The sequence below is a fragment of the Cydia strobilella genome, chromosome 4 (assembly GCF_947568885.1).
Source record: "Cydia strobilella chromosome 4, ilCydStro3.1, whole genome shotgun sequence".
Taxonomy (NCBI): domain Eukaryota; kingdom Metazoa; phylum Arthropoda; class Insecta; order Lepidoptera; family Tortricidae; genus Cydia; species Cydia strobilella.
This window is the reverse complement of record NC_086044.1, coordinates 10347504-10366964: the sequence shown is the minus strand read 5'-3', so window position 1 is coordinate 10366964 and position 19461 is coordinate 10347504. Positions and strand designations below refer to the sequence as shown.

The 19461-nt window shown below is 39.4% G+C and overlaps 1 protein-coding gene across 1 annotated transcript; it reads right to left on the bottom strand.

The window, feature by feature from the left end:
* Positions 1-207: 207 nt before the first annotated feature.
* Positions 208-16563, bottom strand: LOC134740576 (chitin deacetylase 1). Its single transcript, XM_063673098.1, has 5 exons — positions 16416-16563; positions 5710-5873; positions 5044-5293; positions 1492-1813; positions 208-1365 (listed from the first exon to the last, which is right to left on the bottom strand). Exons 1-5 carry the CDS (start codon positions 16468-16470, stop codon positions 537-539), a joined length of 1620 nt encoding a protein of 539 aa, XP_063529168.1. The 5' UTR covers positions 16471-16563; the 3' UTR covers positions 208-536.
* Between the last annotated feature and the right edge of the window lie 2898 nt (positions 16564-19461).

The window sequence follows — 19461 nt, the reverse complement described above, 5'->3', positions numbered from 1 at the left end:
AAGTAAAGTTTGCTAAAACCCTCGCAACACTCGACACTACTTTTTTCAATTTTGGAATCTTTCGTAAGCTCGGGTATCGATATTAGCACAAGCTCTTGCTTTGTTTCTGTAAGTAGCTTCGCCTTAGTCATAAATTCAATTATGTGCGGTAAAGTAACGCACGATATACATTTTGGATATAATCTAAGTGGAAAAATGAAATAGAGGTTTATTTTGTATTTTATACTTTAATTTTTTATCAAACAGACTTACATAAGAAAAATCACATAAGTATTAAACGGTCCTATTAAATATTCATGTGAGCTATATTACATAAAGTTAGGTAGTAGGTACACTTATACTACGAACGGGATTATGACCCGGTACACTTCGACTTTACATGAAAACATACTCAAAGCTTAAACATATTGGAGTATCATTCCGTGAAAATAATGTTGTCATTTTGGCTCTGACTTAGAATATGTTATCGATGCAATTTCCACTCTCAATTGAATATGAACTAATTTAGAGCGCGTGGGCTCGAGATCGTCTCAACTCTAGTAATGGCCGTCTCCCGTGGGGTCATTGAGCCAGGGATAGTTGACGGGGCACCGCACGCACGTCTGCAGGTTGATGGTCTCGCCGGGTACCTCCTTCGACGTTAGCTTGCACGAGTGTGGCACCCAGCATGAGGGGTTGCCCTCCACCGCACACTTTTCCCTCCACGGCTCGAAGTTCTTGGCTTCGGTGATTGTCCTAGGATTCTGGATCCATTGGATCACTTGAGTCATGGTAACGAAGTATACGTCATTATGACTTTGGAGAACTTCGTCGATCCAGTAGAGGAAAGCTTCCAAAAATTCGGGATTATTCTTCAACCATGCAGCGTGGAAATAAAGACCCAACGGAGCACGGTTTTGGTCGTAATGGCGATCAAAGTTGTGATTGAGGAAGTTGTAGAACTGATCTCCGGTTAGAATATTGGAGCAGGAGTCTACCATGGCGCAACCAGGTAGGTCTTCGTCGTTGGTCGGGTCTTCGCGAAGGTCCAATTCGTTCATGACCATTTCCCAGACGGCGTGGCTTCTGGTAGGGCAGCTCTGCAGGTTACCATGGCAGCGGTGAGGCATACGGAAGTACATGGTGTACGGCCATAGAGGTGGGTTGGAGAGTGGCGCAGTGATCGTACTGTCGTACAAGAAAGCTTGTTCTTCCATCATGGTAAATTGGTTGTTGCCGCCGACGCGGAGGTAGGGGGCGCGAACACCGACCACGCTGTTGTCTGTCACGTTGGCGTACTTCTCAATGATGACCCTCATGCCAGCCATTTCCTTGCCCCAGTCGTCGACCGTGGCATTGCTCCAGAAACGCTCATCATCGTTATGCCTAGGAAAAAATAACATGATATAGCGGCTTATCTAATGTAAATATCAATGGAGGTATCGTATTAATTAAATCTAGCGACGAAAATGTCGTTTTTGAAATTAAACTTAGTTCGATTGGTAAACTTACGTGATTGAGTGCACGGCAATCTCGTGTCCCTTGCGGTGAGTCTCCTGTACAGCAGAGTAGTTGGTGTACTTGTGGGAAACGAAGTACGTGGCTTTGATATCGCAACCGTTGGGGTTCTTGCGCTTGCCATTAAAAATTTCTTTGTACAGCTCTATGTTGTTGTTGTTAATGGCGTCATCAAAGGTAATCGTGATCATCTGGGGGACATCACGGGACGGCAGGTCGCCGGGGATTGTGGTGCCGTCCTCCGAGCAGAAACAGTCGGGCAACTGGCATTGGCTTGGGTCGCAAGGCGGAGCCCTGTTCGGATCGTTGTCGATATCTACAACAAAACATATTACTGTTAGGTACCTATTTACACTGTTTTATAATTTTATTTCAACGCAGTTGCAACGATCAATTTGCAACTCAGATCTTAATTAAACCGGTATATTATACAAGATCATATTTCACAGATTTAGGTTTAGAGTGTTTCATTGGCTTAAGAATCAGATCATGTTAATCATGTTATTTGTAATAGTGGAATTTGCAGTTAGTTTTTATACCTAAATATAAAACTAACTAAATTTACATGTACCTATGTAAGTAAATAAAGTATATAGGCAAATACTTTATTTTATTTACTTACAGGTACATGTAAATTGTAAGTAAATAAAGTATTTGCCTATATAAATGTGAGTTCAGTTAATTTTGTGTAATATTACTGTACAAGACAGTAACTTTAAAGATGCAGTCGGCGTGAGCGTGAGCGTGCCTAATGTAAACTTGTATGAGTATCGGATCGAGACGAGAGTCGGACGGAACCAGTATGGGTACTTTCGCTTGATCAAATCAGTCTCTACAGCTGACACCCGATTTGATTTCACTTTTTGATTCGGTTATATGCTTGTTGATTAATTGCAATAAAATTTAAACACGTACATGTGTTTAATAGCACAATCGGATTAGGCTAACCTCGAAATCTCTAGAGTAGTCCTGAGATTTGATATGTATGATAATTAAAGGTCTCCTTTTCATGTCCACACTATTTGACAGTTGGGGACCTCGAGGAATCGCAGCCATCTTGGAAAATGTGTACCATCCTGAAGGCGTTTTACTCTACGTTTTCTATGAAAACATGGTGCAAGGCAACATTAAAGCTTATTAAATTCTACACAAAACAGTCCTCGATATCTTTGCGGAAAAAATACATCTTTTTACCTATAGAAAATAATTGCTGAATCCAGGTTTGGCGCTTATACCCTTTCAGGGGATATTCTCTTAATAGAAAACTGGAGGAATATGAATTCCACTTTTGTCTATACATTTGTACACGCTCTACCCCAATATTAACATTTTACTCGACTGCGACTTATACAGAAAGTAGGGTTATGGGTTTAAATACTGATAATCAGTACACTCTGTAGCTCAGGATACTGGACGATTTTTTTTTAAATGACGTAACGGTAGATTCCTCTCGCCCTTCAAATTAAAATTTCTCCAGGATGGGACACATTTACCAAGATGACTGCGATTCCTCGAGGTCCCCAGATGTCAAATAGTGTGGACATGAAAAAGAGACCTTTAATTAACATATATACTAAATCGAGGTTAGTCCTAATCCGATTGTGCTATAAGGTGTATTGGAGTTATTCCATTAACGGAATAGTTCAAAAATGATGTTTCGTGATATTTTTGAAAAGTATAGAAATTTCATAACGTTGTTTAATAAATCTAATAAAAAGACAATGATGGCATAAGTCTTAGGGTAAAATCATAACTTGTGACTATCGAATCCAATCACAAATATTACTCTAAACTCGTCCAAAAATCTATCGAAATAACAGTAACACACTGTCTTGTACCGTACCTATGTACTTGAGTACAAGTTATGCAAATTGAGCATCTAAATTAAAAAAAAAAAAACAATCGCATATAATGAGATTAGTGCAAAATAGAGGCTGAACAAGAATTCGTGTTTGACTTAGTTAACAATTTTTACACGAGTGATTTGTTTAATTCTTTAATTAAACTACAAAAGAAATAGATCGCGCGGACTGGTTCCAGCAACCTTGGAGCGCGACAAGAGTCAGCGCAGCGCTTTGTGATGTAAGCCTGTTTAAGTAGAACCTGCTTTTCCCAGAACGTCTGCATTAAAATGTATTGCGGTCATGCTGAAATGAAGGATATATACTCATATTCCAAAAACTCGTGGGGTAAAATAAAACATGTGAATCATTGGCAGATAATAAACCGCCCGTTAACATATTCGATCCAATATGAATAAAATAACACCCCATTTGCTTAAGGTATATTACGACATGGCAGCGAGATGTTTTTTTAGGCCAAGTGATTGGCATTTCGGGCAGGTCGGTCGTCACGCCTTACGGGCTAGTTTTTATGTATTTGTAAAGTCGCTATGTTTGTTTTAGATTTGTTTGCATTAAATTAATGTACGGTAAAATACATAGTATAATAAAATATACATTAAATAGGTATTTTAAAAATTATTATAAAACGAATTTGTTTTTATTACTCCGTAATCATACATTTTTAAGAGAGCACTTGTTTCATCAATTTATACACTTAAACTTGTACTTAATAAACTTGTAAAATTTGCTTATTTAAGTAAAAAAAAACAAACCGGGTTCGTTATATAGACCGCTATTAGTTATGTATATTTACACCTACATATCAAATCTTGGCAAAATGTTTTTGAATAGATATACGTAAGTATAGGTACTTATGTACTCTAGAACTACACTAAATATTGCATTGCACAGCACAGTCATAATCATAACTAGGTATGTGGTATGTGGTATAAAATAGGTGGTTTCCTCCGAAGGTTTTCTCCGACTTTAAAATGAAAACTTATCAACACTGTGAACTGCCATGACTTAAAAACCGGCTAAGAGCATGTCGGGCCATGCTCAGTGTAGGGTTCCGTAGTTACCCTTCCGTCACAAAGGCTAAACTGGAGCTATTAGTATAGAAGATTGTTAACAAAGGGATTTAATGATGCTTGGTGCCTTTCACCGAAGTTAAACAATTTACTTTTCATATCGAATACGAGGAAACCAAATAGAAGGCAAATTTGGATAATCGTGCAGTACTTAATTAAAATAATTGGCTTTCGGATTTTATTCTACGACTTTGTTGGATTTATTGATTTATATATCCATACCAAATTGCAGCTTTCTAGCACTAACGATCACGGAGCAAAGCCTCAGATAGACACAGACAGACAGACGGACGGACATGGCGAAACTATAAGGATTCCTAGTTGACTACGGAACCCTAAAAACCAGTTTCATTTGTAGGAGGGTTTTTAGAAATCTACAATAATTTATTTATTTCTACACGTACTTTCCTAAAATAATAACAGCGGGCTGTTGTAACAGCCGGTAGCAGCAGGAAATGAGAGTCGTAAGGTCATCGCGGTTATTATACTAATTCATATATGGACGTAGGCTTACGTTGATATCACATCGCCATGGCTACTTGGCTGCATCCTGAATATGATTGGCGCTCGTTTGACGGGCAACGGGCAAACTGTGTGTAAAGTAAACTTACCACAACTATTTTCGTCGGATCCATCGGCGCAGTCTTTCTCGCCATTACAGAATAGACCGCGTTCAATGCAGGTGCCATCTCCGCAGGCCAGGAATCCGTCCTGGCAGAGAGGCTCCTCTGTGTACAACAAAGGCTTGACTTTGCGCTCCTTGTTCTTTAATTTGCAATTCTTAACGGCATCCTTCCAGTCACAAGTTTGCTTCTCGATATCGAAGAATAGACCAGCCGGGCAACGAATAGCTTGAATGCCCTACGATTAAATATAATTATCATTAAAAGCTCTATAACATTACAAGTTATTATTTATCAATGTGATGTATCGATTTATAAAGCGTAACATTCTCAATAAGTAAGTATAGTTAATCATTTCGATAAAAACTTGCGGAATGTGAACGGATGCGTAAATGAGAATGTTACGCATGTCAGTCAAGGGCAAGAGCATTCTAAGTATAAATGAATAAAAAGTTTTTCAGTGAAAATAAACTATAACAATACATAGTATAAGTCTGTCCGCTTTTTTTTGTCGCTCTTAGAAATCGGATAGGCTATACGTTTGTAAACTAGGTATATGGTTTAAATAATGTTATTGAACTGTGTAAGGTCGTCGTCGTGCGTGAGGGAGTGGAGTGTGTGTGTAGTATTTTACTGTTGTCGGTAGGTACTTACCGAGGCGGTGCACTGGATGACGTCGCGACAGTTGTCGCCCTCGCCGGCCACCAGCCGGAACCACTCGCCGGCGTCCTTGTCCTTGCATAGCTCCTGCTCCAGGCTCTCGTCTTTCTTGGCCGTGTCGTCTGTCTGCCGCTTCCATCGGTGCCCGTCGGTAACCGCTGTTCGGCAAAATAAATCACATTGAAACAAGATTTGTTCCAGTTTCGCTTTAGATGATTTCATGTCCGTAACGTGCATGCATGTTAGGCGTATTGGTCACCATTACAGAATACCTCCTTCCTTACACACTTACGCTGCATAGTTGCAATCGATTGCAAATTACTGTTACCTACACACGCATAATGCAGCTTGAACAAAGCGAGTATTGACATTTCATTTACTGTTTTTATTCGTTTTAGAACTAAAATGTCACTTGGAAGCATAAAATGTCAAAGGTAGTGAGCGTACGTGACCTTTGACTGGCATCGAAATGTCAGCGCTTGGGCAAGCGACAAGGACGACTCTTTCTTAGTTCTTCTCGTTATATTATAACAAATGGTAAGATTATGTATGGCATTTAATGCCTTTGTGCGCTTCTCGGCTGACGAAATGTTTGGAATGCTGTTTAAAAATCAATAGATTAGTTGATATCCTTGAGCTTTTCAGTTATATTATACTCGTATTTGGGAAAAGATTAACGTCTGTAGCTTGGAGCACGATTAATGTCTATCAAATTGATTTAATTATTTGCTTACCGAAAAAACAAATTACTATTTACACAACAATTAGCAATTAACTATGCAAAACTGATAAAACCTTGTTCCCACATTCCATTTTATCCTGCTAAGAGACGCAGTTTTTATCAATTTAAACTTACCGAGGCGTTTGCTAATAGGCAATAAGAAAATAGATACGGGGCGTGTGTGCACGTAACGTAACACGAGGAAACTACGCTCTCGCAATATTATCTAACTGTCTCGCTTGCGAGAGCGTCTAGCCGCGCCGGGGCGGCTGCAGCCCAGCCCCAGCGACAGCCATGAGCCAGCAACCAGCTCTAACCAAACTAATATTTGGTTCGTACTTTTTTGAGCACCCATGTAGCTTCCCTTACAAAATAGTCGTCGTAATGATAAGTGATGTATATTCCTACGCCTCTGTTACTTTTACGACCGCTGACTTTGTCAATCTTAAACGACAACAAGTTAATTTATAAGTCATTTTATTACGGATGACATCGACTATTCCCGACCCCGAAATGTGTGATCACATAACTAACTCAGCGTACAATTTCCTTGCAGCCAGAAAACATTATTTACTGCGTCTTCAGCCATATCGTTTATCAACTATTAACCTGATTTCAGTAAGCTCAAACGATAGATCCATCGATAGATGTGTAACAAGATATAGCATTGTTCGCCGCGAGTATTATTTCGAGCACCGAATTGAATACATCTTCAATAGTATAGCGGTCTTAGATCTAGCACAGATCGATTGCTCACTCGATTAGTACATGAGGCTTTATTCTTGCATGCTTAATAACTCTTTGTTCCTAAATTTATTGCTGTTTCATGTCGCAATATGTGTCAGCTTTCTTGTGCCCATAACCTGCTGTAGTAACCAGGTAGTAACTGCAATTCGCTGACCCAATCAAATTTGTTCAATAAATTTCGAACACAAATTAGAGAACTTGAGAAAACGTTCTATAACTATGTATTTGAAAAAGTAATAGTTCGCGACACGATACTCGTAATCGTATCAAATGAACACACTAATTATGAGATTATTTAATTTATAATTATATGTAGGTATAGTACCTACATGTAGGTAATGTTGAGCTAACATTCATCAGATTGTATAAATATGTATATATAGTTTTATACACATACCGTAAAATCAGGTAACTATAGTCCTTAAGTACAACTATTTATGGTCCAGTTTTTAACGTTGATTCTTTACGAGCCTTTATGATTTGTACTCGTTACATTTATTTTGGAGCTTAGATACAATAATGCTCTTTCTATATTATATACTCAACATAATTTCAATAAATACTTATACCTACATATTTTACTGAAACTTGAATTTGTACCATAGTTATGTTGTGGACTAAAGTTACCTGTACGGCTACCATTAGTTCCGTAAATGGCAGTCGAAAGTGAGAAAGTTAAGGAAAATGTATGGAGTAATTGTACAGTGCCTCTACCGGTCACGTAAAAAACTAAAAAAATCAACTGGCACCATGAGTCACAAACGTTTTAACGTGAGTGTTCGATACATGCCTAACTTCACACTTAAAACGTTCTCTTTCTAACTATATAACGAAAACTGAGCCAGAATTATTCTAGGTAATTACTTACGCGAATAAACGTGACAGATGTCTTCGAAAAAAACTTGCGTTTCTTTTTTTTTTTCGTCCATCTGGACAGGCTAAAGCTCTAAGCCATACTGTCTATACTGATTTTACGGTAGTTAAAACTGCATAGGTTATTATGTGTTGCCGTCCGAAATGTGACAAAAAAACTCGTTTTCTTTGACCCGGATCTACCACGTCACGTGCTTAGCAACTTTGACTTGTTGATTACGATCTCTTTACACTCACCCTTTAATATTAATGAATGTTCTGTATTTGTTGAAAATTTCAAAATAATAATATTATACAGGACTAGCGACCCACCCCGGCTTCGCACGGGTTACGCAAATCCTTAACAAATTATATACCTAAACCTTTCTCAAGAATCATAGGTGAAAACCGTATGAGAATCCGTTCAGTAGTTTTTGAGTTTATCGCGAACATATACCAAATCTTATAAAAAGGGAACCCAATGAAACTATCCATGAAAAATAGTAATTTAAACGGAAAAAGCAACCTATCATATCCTATCGGATATTCATCTACGCTTTAAACTCATCAATGAAGAAGCGATGAGCAAATAATGAATGTAGAGTAGAAAAGCGTCCGCAGAAACAAGCTCGCGCGTTGAAGTCTTTTATTCTATAAGTTTTTTTGTGCACAGTTATGCTACGAAACGGTGATGAGTGATGAGTCATTAGTAAAATGTTACAGTAAAATTCATAGTAATAAGTTTATTGTCATTATATTTATCACCAAGTTTGAACTCTATGAATTGGGTGCATGAAATACCATTTTGCAAGACAAATTTACTTTGCAAGTACTGGAAATATAAAAAAAACCGGACAAGTGCGAGTCAGACTCGCCCACCGAGGGTTTCGTAAAAAATTAACTTATTTTACAAATTTATAGTTTTCAGATTTTTCCCTGTACCTGTAGTGATAGACGATATTACTTGCAAAATTTCATAGTTCTAGGTCAACGGGAAGTACCCTATACATTTTGATTCCCTTGAGAGTGTCGAAATATACGTTTTATGCGGCATAAATGGCCGTATCTTTTTTACGTTAACTTAGAAGTTTGATTTTTTCACTGCTTCAAGGGACTGTAGTCATGAGTAGGTATATATTTTTTAATATATTTATCATAACATAAAGTCTAAATGAACTAACGAAAGAGTGTGATATTGACGTTTTTAATAGTAACATCAAACTATAAGACGGATTCTGGCAAACAAATTACTTAAGTGAGCGACTCGTATGCGATAGCATACTCATAATAATATTATTGTATCGATCGATGTATTTTATTAATAAGTTTTGTTTTTCTTAGCTCAGTATATTAAGAGTATTGAATTGTGGGTATTTAATAAGTAGGTATTCACATTTTGAAATTAGTATTAGTTGAATACGTTGTAAATTTTTAGTGCTAACCACCAATTATGTGTTAACTTGTTGCTATTGGTGGGAACCTATAATTGGCTTTTTGTTATTTACTTATATAACTATTGTATAATTGATAGCTGTTGGGTCTCCGAAAAATAAATAAATAAATAAAGTACATAACAATTTTCTAACAACTATATTCCTCGCCAAATTGCGATTATGGTGGGTTTTATTTTAACTCTATACCTCCACGCGTTCCCTTGATAAAGGATCTTGACAGACAGACACACAGACAGACGGACGGACGGACGGACGGACGGATGGACGGACGGACAGACAACAAAGTGATCCTATAAGGGTTTCGTTTTTTCCTTATGAGGCACGGAACCCTAAAAATCTCCTTTTTAGTATACCAAAGTTTAAAAAAGGCAAACAACACAAAAGTAAACGAATTATGCGTGATAAACCCGTTGCGTCCGTTCGCATGAAACGTAACACAAGAGTCGATCAATAATTACAATATTTTCATTCATTCCGCAAGTCACTAACAAGAATCGAAGCACTGAAGTAGAAAAAGCAGATAATCTATATGTAGGTGCGTATAATTGAGTGGCTTGATAACGTTACGCAATGTGTAATATGTAGAGCGCAAAAAAACAGAGGGTTAGGTTTCTCGTGGTCGCGAGTGAACGAGCGCAGCGCGGCAGTCTCATGCGCACCGCGCCGCGCTTTTCTTGTTTCCGTATATACGTAGTTAAATATAGTTTAGTCAATATTGATTATATGTTTATTAAATAATAGTATTTTATACAATCGTGATATAATAGAGAGCTGTTCAGTCGAGTACCGTGTTTAAGCAACGAAGCTTGCTGAGTTGCTTAAGTAAGGTACGAGATTGAAAAACTTAATTATATCACTATTGTATACGATACTTTTTCTACGAGACAAAAAAAATAATACTTTCAACTGAGTAGTAGAATCATATAGGTAAACAAACCACAAGTATACAGCTAAGATACGCGAGCTGCCGCAGCCCGCGATACCTTCATACTCGTACGCGCCCCGGCCGCCGGGCCCGGCGCCCCCGGCGGGTTGGTCAACGACACCTCCTCGTAACTCGCGAGGCCCTGATACCGGCTCCGTGTAAATTCAATTTTAAGACAGTTTTTTCTCGATTTTGGCCACCGTAGCCTATAGAGACGAACAAGCAACGCTAAGCGGTTTTCGTAGGATATGGATGTTGCTATATGAAGGGTGTCACATGCGCGTTTCTGACTTATGAAGCAATTGTTTCTACTACAACATAAAATAAAATGTTTTTGTTGGCCAACCAATCACAAAGCAGATGCGACGCAGCAGCACAGAATAACTAATAGCAGCAGCGTGTAGGCTAATTTGCATTGAATCGAGTCTCCTTAAACAAGAAATATTTTATCAGATGGAAAGAGGCCCGACGGGTTGACCTTGGTCCCGTGGGAGAGGGGCAAATGTCTGTTGTGGGACGCCACGTGCGTCAACACTTTTGCTGCTTCGCATATTAGCCGCACCGTGCGTTCGGCGGGGGCAGCGGCTGAGCTAGCGGCGGCTCGGAAGCGGGAAAAGTATGCGGTGTTGGCGCACTACCTATTTGTCCCTCTTGCCGTGGAAACCACTGGCTGTTGGTGTGCTGAGGCCAAGACTTTTATTGGGGAGGTGGGCAGACGGTTGCGGGAGAGTGGTCATGACCCTCGCTCCGGGTCGTTCCTTTTGCAAAGGTTGTCCATCGCTGTTCAACGTGGCAACGCGGCGAGCGTGATGGGCTCCTTTGCATCTGAAGGGGCGCAAGGCGCATTTTGTGAATAGTTTTTGTGTTCTAGTTTAGGTTAAGATCTTTGTAATGTTTTATTTTGTATGACATGTGTGTTATAAATTGTTTTTAACGCATATCAGATTTGACTAGTACTATTTGACTTAGTACATATAGGTACATATACATAAAGGAACAGTGGTTGTAGAGTTTGAAACACAATGATTATTATGATTTACCTACTGATTAACAGTCTTTTGTTTGAATTAAAGCTAAGTGTCATCAGTTAATTAAAACATCTATACTGTTTAATGAGTCAGATTCAGAAATTTGACGATTACACAAATTAACACGTTAATTAATAATGTATGAATATAAGTAATCTCAAAAAGGTTTGACTTTTAATGTAGACACGGTATAAATAATGATAGCGGAATATTTCCAGTTTCGCCTCATCAACATAATGTTGTAGGTAGGTCAAAGAGTCAGTTAATAGAGATTGATAATTCATATGTCGTTGCAATGATTGAGTTGCACTTTAAAGATAGGCGTGATGAGACCTTTAGCAGTTAAATAGAAGTTTTAATGGCGGGTCTCGGGTCGTGATAGGGCGGCGCGCCTCGCTGCCGCTACTCGCGCGCACGTGTTTTGAGTAGCGAGTGTTGACAGCGCACCTTCCAGAACTAAGTGAGTACAAATATACAGTTATGTTATGCGATAGGCGCGGACGTCGACCGAGTGCGTGGCTAGCATACCGCAGTTGACCTTATGAATATTTAGTGCCGCCTCTCTACTTTCCTTTTAAACGTTCTCCCTTCAAACTCGAGCATTTCACTGATAACAAGAAAATGACGCAAACACATCGACACATAGAATACGTGACGGATGTTTTCAAACAGTCCGTCGAAACACGTGCTCACGAGAAACTTGACTTTCAAACGTGTGCGGGGAGTGGCAGTTTTAAAGAAAGTTGAATTATAGAGAAAGATTGTAGATAAAAAAAACACTTGGTGCTAATCAAATTAAACATAAATGAATGCGACATTACGAAAATATATTTTTAGAAAAAAATCCTTTGTCAAGTCACTTCTCGAATACCCTCTACCTATGCATTCCATAATACTTTCCTGAAGCCTGACCAGGAATATTTGATCACGCGCCATGTTGCGGAATTTCACTGGAACTAATTTTTTCATACTATACTGAACTGTCACTCTATACATGAAAATAAACAGCGCCCTCTTGACAATGATTATATATTAGTGGCCAGGCTTTACAAGTATCTACGATTCTATTTGTATACGGTGTTGTGGTATCTCTTTACACAAACTATAACTACGAACAACGTATGACTAATACTGTGTACCTAAGTACATAAATACTCGTACAATCACAAATAACCTGGCTGGGTTGTGATTGCTAGGAAGCTATGATTATACTAGTCGTCGTTGGTTACGGTTAAGATAATTAATCGTTGCAGTAAATTGTAGATTAATATAGAGGGTAACTTTTAATTTATTCGACGAAGTATAGTCGTTGGCTGTGTTATAATCAAATGTTGCAAACATAAAATTAATGTGCCTTAACATTTTATCTAAACAAATGTGTAGGCTTGCTTCATCTTCTGGTCGAAACTTACGAGTTAAAATATTTGTTTACCTTCAGTGGCTGATAACTAGCTACGTTATAATACTTATAATAAATAATGAGCCTAATATTCATAGAGAGTAGAACACGGTCACATCACATCTAAAGGTTCTCAGAGGACCATGGTGAAGCTAGACAACAACAACAACAACAATAACAAGAAACAACTAAAGTCTCTACTCCCTATTGTCACTATACAAATATAGTTCAATGACCAAAATAAGTTTTTTTAATAAATAATAACAAATTGTCAGTAAATAAGAACAAAAAATTCTCAGAGGACCATGGTGAAGCTAGACAACAACAACAACAACAACAACAACAACAACAATAACAAGAAACAACTAAAGTCTCTACTCCCTATTGTCACTATACAAATATAGTTCAATGACCAAAATAAGTTTTTTTAATAAATAATAACAAATGGTCAGTAAATAAGAACAAAAAAAATATACTCATCCTTTTCTTTTGGGTGCTCATACTAGTGTAAGACAAATTTAGTATGATTCTCTCTTTCTATGTTTGAAATGAGACAGTCCTTTGACAAACTATATGTCTTAAGTCGACTGTCTGCCCAATAGGAACAATGCTTATAAGATGTCACACCGATAGGATACTGATCAGTCAGTGTCATGTCTTTAACCAAGAACGTCACTTTTGACACTGACAGATCGTAAGCATTTTTTTGAGCATTTGAGTTGCTTGTCGGTCTTCCGGTTCGAGCGCCATCTTGATAGTTAGCATCGTGATTAATTACTTTGTTTTTTGCTTATTAATATTGTTTAAAGTGTAATATCGATAGCTTATTATACAGTAAACTAATGTGGTAGTGTGCAGTGAATGGAGAATTAATTTTGAAGCGCGTTTAACCACCATCTTGGAGTCAACGGCCGGTAGTCCACGTGCTTCTTGTAAAGTCTAGCTATCGATTTACAAGAGCTAACAAATCACCGTACACTGTCTTGTACAACCGTACAATTTTTGTCGTTTGTAAACCTCTCAATACCTTGATACTGGCGAAATAGTCCCACTGGGCTGAAGCCATAATTTTAAAAGAAGAAGAAGAGTTGCTTGTCGACCGCCATCTTGGCGACATCGAGTCGGGATTAATTTTTTGTTGAAGTGTAATACTGATAGCTTATTCTGCAGTAAACTAATGAAAAAGTGTGCGGATAATGAAGAATTAATCTAGATACGAGTTTATCCACCGTTCTGGCGTCAACGCCAAGTAGCCCCAAGTTGCCCTTGTATAGTCGCTATCGCTTAATACAAGAGCTCATAATAACACAACTACCGAACAACGTCGTGCTCTAAGAGCATTTGGTATTTCTACCTCTAACCGTGTCTGGATAGAGCAGTAGCGGCTATAATTTTATTGTTTGTACTTTTACCGTACACTTGCTGAAGTTGGTTTTACATCAAGATTGAAGAAATATCAATCAATCAATCTTTGGGTATTATGGCTCCATCGATATTGTCGATGATTCCGCCAACGTCAAGGTTTAGGAAGGCACGTGCTTTATGAAGACAATTGGCCGGTGAATATCCACGACGCAGTTCACTCAGATGAGAATCGAATGTAGATCTACCAGGACAAAACAAACATATATTATTAAAACTAACTACAAATCGATCCCACGTGGATCCCACTGACGTTGGCGAAATTATCGACAGTATCGATGGAGCGATATTACCCAAATATTGAATTGTAAGCATTGTTCGAATGGGGTGGCCTGTCGAAGTATTTAGCAGATGGCGCCAGCATAGCTTGCCCTGTCAATTCCAAGAATTGTCAATTTTTTTTAAATGGAATTTTATGCCCTGGATGCCAACCCTTTAAGCCAAATCTCATATAAAAAGCGGCAAACTATGATCGCGCTATCTATGCAAATCTTTGACAGTTGCCAACCCCATTAGCCCGTTCCTTTTGCACGCCAACACGCGATGCTCGCATCCCGATGAGCCGTAGAGCCATAAACACCTACGCTACGCCCGTAGCACGTCACTACGCGCGTAGCACCAACCCTTTAAAACTAGTTGCCGGTTAAAGTACAAGATATTATTGTTACCGGAGATCAATGGAGTTTATTTTTCCCTAGCTAGGTATCCATTATCTACACACGTTGTAGTCAATGTGTATGTTTGTTTGTGTATGTCAAGTACTGTTAATGGAAAACGTTTTTGATTATTAATATTTGGCAATCAATGTTGCCATGTAAACATTTCTATTAAGGTTAACATTTACCTACTTACCTAGTTAAGTAGGTATAGTGACATTAAACCAAGGTTAATAAGTAAGTTAGCTTTAGGTTGTTTTGCACAAAGTTGATAACAGGTTTATAATTACGCAAACAATAAACGATCATTTGAAATTCCAAACGTGATTATACCTATATAGTGTAAAATTTTGACGTAAGAATGAAATGTCAATTTCTATGTTACTCTGTATGAAAATGAATATCAACTTTTATTTTCTAATACGTTACATAATAAAAAGATACCTACAACCTAGGAATTTATGATTGTTTCTCACTTTTAGTTTCATATTTTGATTTCAAGTCAGATTATGCCCTGCAATAAGTACAAGCAAAATGTTTGCCCTCATCAGGCCCCACAGCCACGGTCCGGGCTGTCAGCACCGCTGGTTTCTGGGCATCCATTGTTTAGGGGAACCTCGACACGACAGAAGAAGAAGAAGGCCCCACAGAAAATAAATGAAAAGTACGTGTGTTTTGGTGAGCTAACTGTCAATAGTAGTAGACGGAGTTTTACAATAGAATCTAATAAATAAGATGCTGCATTTGCTGTTGATGGTGTAATCCGCTCGTGCGGGCGCGAGGGTGGCCGGCGATGCGGCTGCGTGGCGCGTGCGTGACGTCAGCGGCGCGCGCGCGGGCGCAACCCAACGCGGAACGAATGTGAAAGTTCCCGTAGTCCGACGCAAGCGCGCGCCGCGCCAGGTGCTAAACGGTTGTTTTGCCAAACACTTACTATTGCAAAATATCAAACATTACCCAACTAATACCCTGTTTTGACTGCCTACATTCCGAAATAAATCTTTCATTTGTAACATTTCATACGCAACTGTAAAGGTCCACTGATGTTGCATCTACCAGTATAGATGTCAGCTGAGTTATCGTGATTATCTAATGTACTGCATGCTCATCTAATTATATGTATTGATTTCATAACAAGGGACGTTTTCCCAATTAGCCCATTTAATAGTGTTGCTAAGTAATTAAGTTCACTGGTTAATCACACCGGCATCGGCATACCTAGATGAGACTGGCACGATAAGTACTCGCAGATGTGAGTAGAGTGTGAATATCCTTGAAGCGCTCGCGACGCGTTGATGTCCTTTAACGATGCACGGCTGCATTCGCTCGTAAACTCTGCGGAAACACAGCCTACCTCGCGACGAGTTGGGGTCAATTTCACTGTTCACTTGTGCGACACTGACGTAAGCACTGATTAATTAGTGTGACGTCGCGTACCCGTGCCGTCGCGAGATGGGAGGCGTATTGAGGCGAAAGGTATAAAGGTTAGGACTCACCGCAGGCGAACAAGAGGCACGCGGCCAGAGTAGCGACACGGGCGGAGCGCGCCATGACGGGATCACAACAGGTCGCTGCGCGGCCGTTGCGCGGTTAAATAGTGGCCTCAATAAGCGCCCCGCGCGCCCCGCTCGCCCACGGCGCGCTTCGCGGTGCCCGGCGCCGGTGCAGCACCGACTGCACTCCTCGAGCAGGCGTCAGGACCCTGCAGCTCTGGCTCCATCCGCCCTTCCAGGATCCTATCCTAGCCAACAAACACACCCTTGATTTCAACCTGACACTTCGTTCGTTCGTCAATCCTTCTTGATGTAAATATTCCTAAACTGAAATAAATATCATATACGAAGGAAAAAATGACCAAAGCCTCCAGTGTCCAGAGCTGGAATCGAACCAGCGTACCCCGTTTACCGGACAGGTGCCTGAACCGCTCGGCTATCCGGCCAGTGTAAATATTCCTTTTCACTACAACATGAGCTCGGAAAGGCACTGTTTATTCCTTGAAATCACTGTGCAAATTTGCATTTTATCCTCTAGTGTGCAAAGTAATTTGGTGCAAATTTTTAGTTAAGTATCCTGTCCTATCTTCATGCCAGCCTGTAAGAATACATTTAAGGGATAATTTTGAATGACATTAATTTGGATTTGATTTGTAATGTACTGCAGTATTTTCCCCGCGGTGGAGAGGTGAAAATTTTGTATAAAATACGCCAAACCATTTTTAAATTATTTTATTATATTTTATCAATACATTAAATTCTTCATACGAATATCTTCTTGTTTCCTACATTTCAACACAATAAAATGAGTGTTTAATATTACGTAATCTATCATAAGGGAATCATCTATATCTCGATCTATCCAAAACATCTCATTAAAACGTCAAAAGGGCCTCACGTGTTGGCTTAAACTCCGCGCATGCCTACCAAATGTCCGGAGCACCAATACATGTACTCGTGAACGGGTAGACATGAATATGGGCGTAGCGATGTGACCACCCCATCGCCTGCTGGTGGCCCAGTAGGCAGTACAATCAGTCAACGCAGGACAGCTTGTGGAGAGCTGTTGGGCAGAAACATTCCCACGAACTCGACTGCTCCTGGGAAGTTTTGCCACCTGATAGGTTGAAAAGGGCCCTCTGCCTCTATAGTGCTTTAGCCGGCCGTCCAGAGTGGAGCCTCAAGAGCTACGGTCTTGAGGGTTGATGGGGGAACATAAGTGGCGACTTTGTTGTTATAAGTCCAGTGACACCTCTGTACTGCCCCAACACCAGTGTTGCTTTTGAGCCATCATAGATGTTGTTTTTTGTGAGGACCCATTTTGTGAGGGCGTATGTCATCGTCTGCTGGCAATAAAATTTTATTAAGCTCTCAATAGTCCTTAAGCCGTTCCGGTTGCTGCCTCTGCGTGCGTCCCATGACACGGACAAGAGCAGCAACTGCTCGATGTAAGTGTCAAAAAGGCCTCTACGTGTTGGCTTCGGCTCCGCGCAAGTCTCCTAAGTGTCCGCGATGGGTGAAGGCATTAATATAATTTAAATATTTCATGTTTTCACCAAGTTACGCTGTATAATTCGCGTTGAGACTGCAGTTTTCTTTTGCTTCTGTTAAATGTACTTAGATAGGTACGAGTACGTCATGATGACCAAAGAGCATATAATCACTACGTATGATGACTGACGCTCCGATAGAATAGTTTTTCTATTTCACGCCAAAAAATTACACATTTAAAAATCTAACGATTTTGTTTATTATTGTAACAAAGTTGCGTAGCCTACATGCCTATCGTTTACGATCCGTAGCGAAAGAAACGCAGCTGTCACTGTCGCACTCTAATATGGAAGAGTGATAGAGAGGCAGCAAGTTCGGCCGAATTTCACCTTCCCATACAGTTTCGTTCTCATTTTAAAACTACATGTTGGATTGTAATGAAACTTGGCACATACAATGACATGAGGTATATCTATGCGTGTAATTAGTTAATATAGCTCCGTAATTAGTAAATAGAGCAAAAACAAGTTTTGTAAAAAAAAACTTAAATTCGCTGTATTTATTAACTATGGTATCCGAAGCTACATAAACTAATTACAGTTATATCCTATTGTAAGTACAAAGTTTCAGAGCAATCTAACTTGTCGTTTTAATTTTTAACATTTAAATGAGAGCGTAACTACGTTTGTATGGAGATTTGGAGAACCGAGCTTACTGTGGACTCTTAAGGACGCAGCTATAAGTGAGAGCTAGAAAGAAATACTGATCGGACCACGGTCGCTGTTCGGTACGCCTGTCTGTTACAGATTTTACTTTGTCCTTGGCTTTTTTAGGGTTCCGTATCCATGGGTAAAAACAGGACCCTATTACTAAGACTCCTCTGTCCGTCTGTCCGTCCGTCTGTCTGTAACCAGGCTGTATCGCCTGTATCTCATGAACCGTGATAGCTAATAGACAGTTGAAATTTTCACAGATGATGTAATTCTGTTCCCGCTATAACACCAAATACTAAAAAAGTACGGAACTACTTATATAAATTCTATGTACTACTATATGTATATAGAACTGCTCTTAACATAATGCGCAAACGTGGAGTCACGGGACAGGCTTAGCCTAGTGTGATCCACTAAATTGCTGATGTTTATGTAACAACAGTTTGAAAGATGCTTTTCTTAACAGGCAAACGTCAGTTCACTTTATCTACTTAATTCTGAATAATCAGTGACGATGTTCTAGTGACGTACCTACTCCCGATTAACACCGCCGTATTTCCAATTTTAATTTAATAGAGGGACGGTTTTTGGTCTAGAAGTCTTCTAGTAATCGATTTTCGCTCATGTCCTCGCAGATATGGATATATTTGGTATCAGTGCATTCAGTGTGATGTCCTGAACACAAATATATGAGATGACAAGCGCGAAAGTGGTGGGGGTAGTTGCTGTGACGTCAAAAAGTCGGCAGTACAAAGGTTTTTACTTTTTTTTAAAATCATACCATGTGGGGTACCAAATGAAAGGGCTTTGTGAGTAGATCACAAATATATAACATACTGTAACAT

What these genes read in the sequence shown, in the direction of transcription:
- LOC134740576 (XM_063673098.1), bottom strand. Translation starts at nt 16,470, where the DNA reads ATGGCGCGCTCCGCCCGTGTCGCTACTCTGGCCGCGTGCCTCTTGTTC. An exon ending in TCATCCAGTGCACCGCCTCG is followed by an intron (nt 5,294 to 5,709) that starts GTAAGTACCTAC and finishes ATTTAATCGTAG; the next exon opens with GGCATTCAAGCTATTCGTTG. An exon ending in ATTGCCGTGCACTCAATCAC is followed by an intron (nt 1,366 to 1,491) that starts GTAAGTTTACCA and finishes ATTTTTTCCTAG; the next exon opens with GCATAACGATGATGAGCGTT.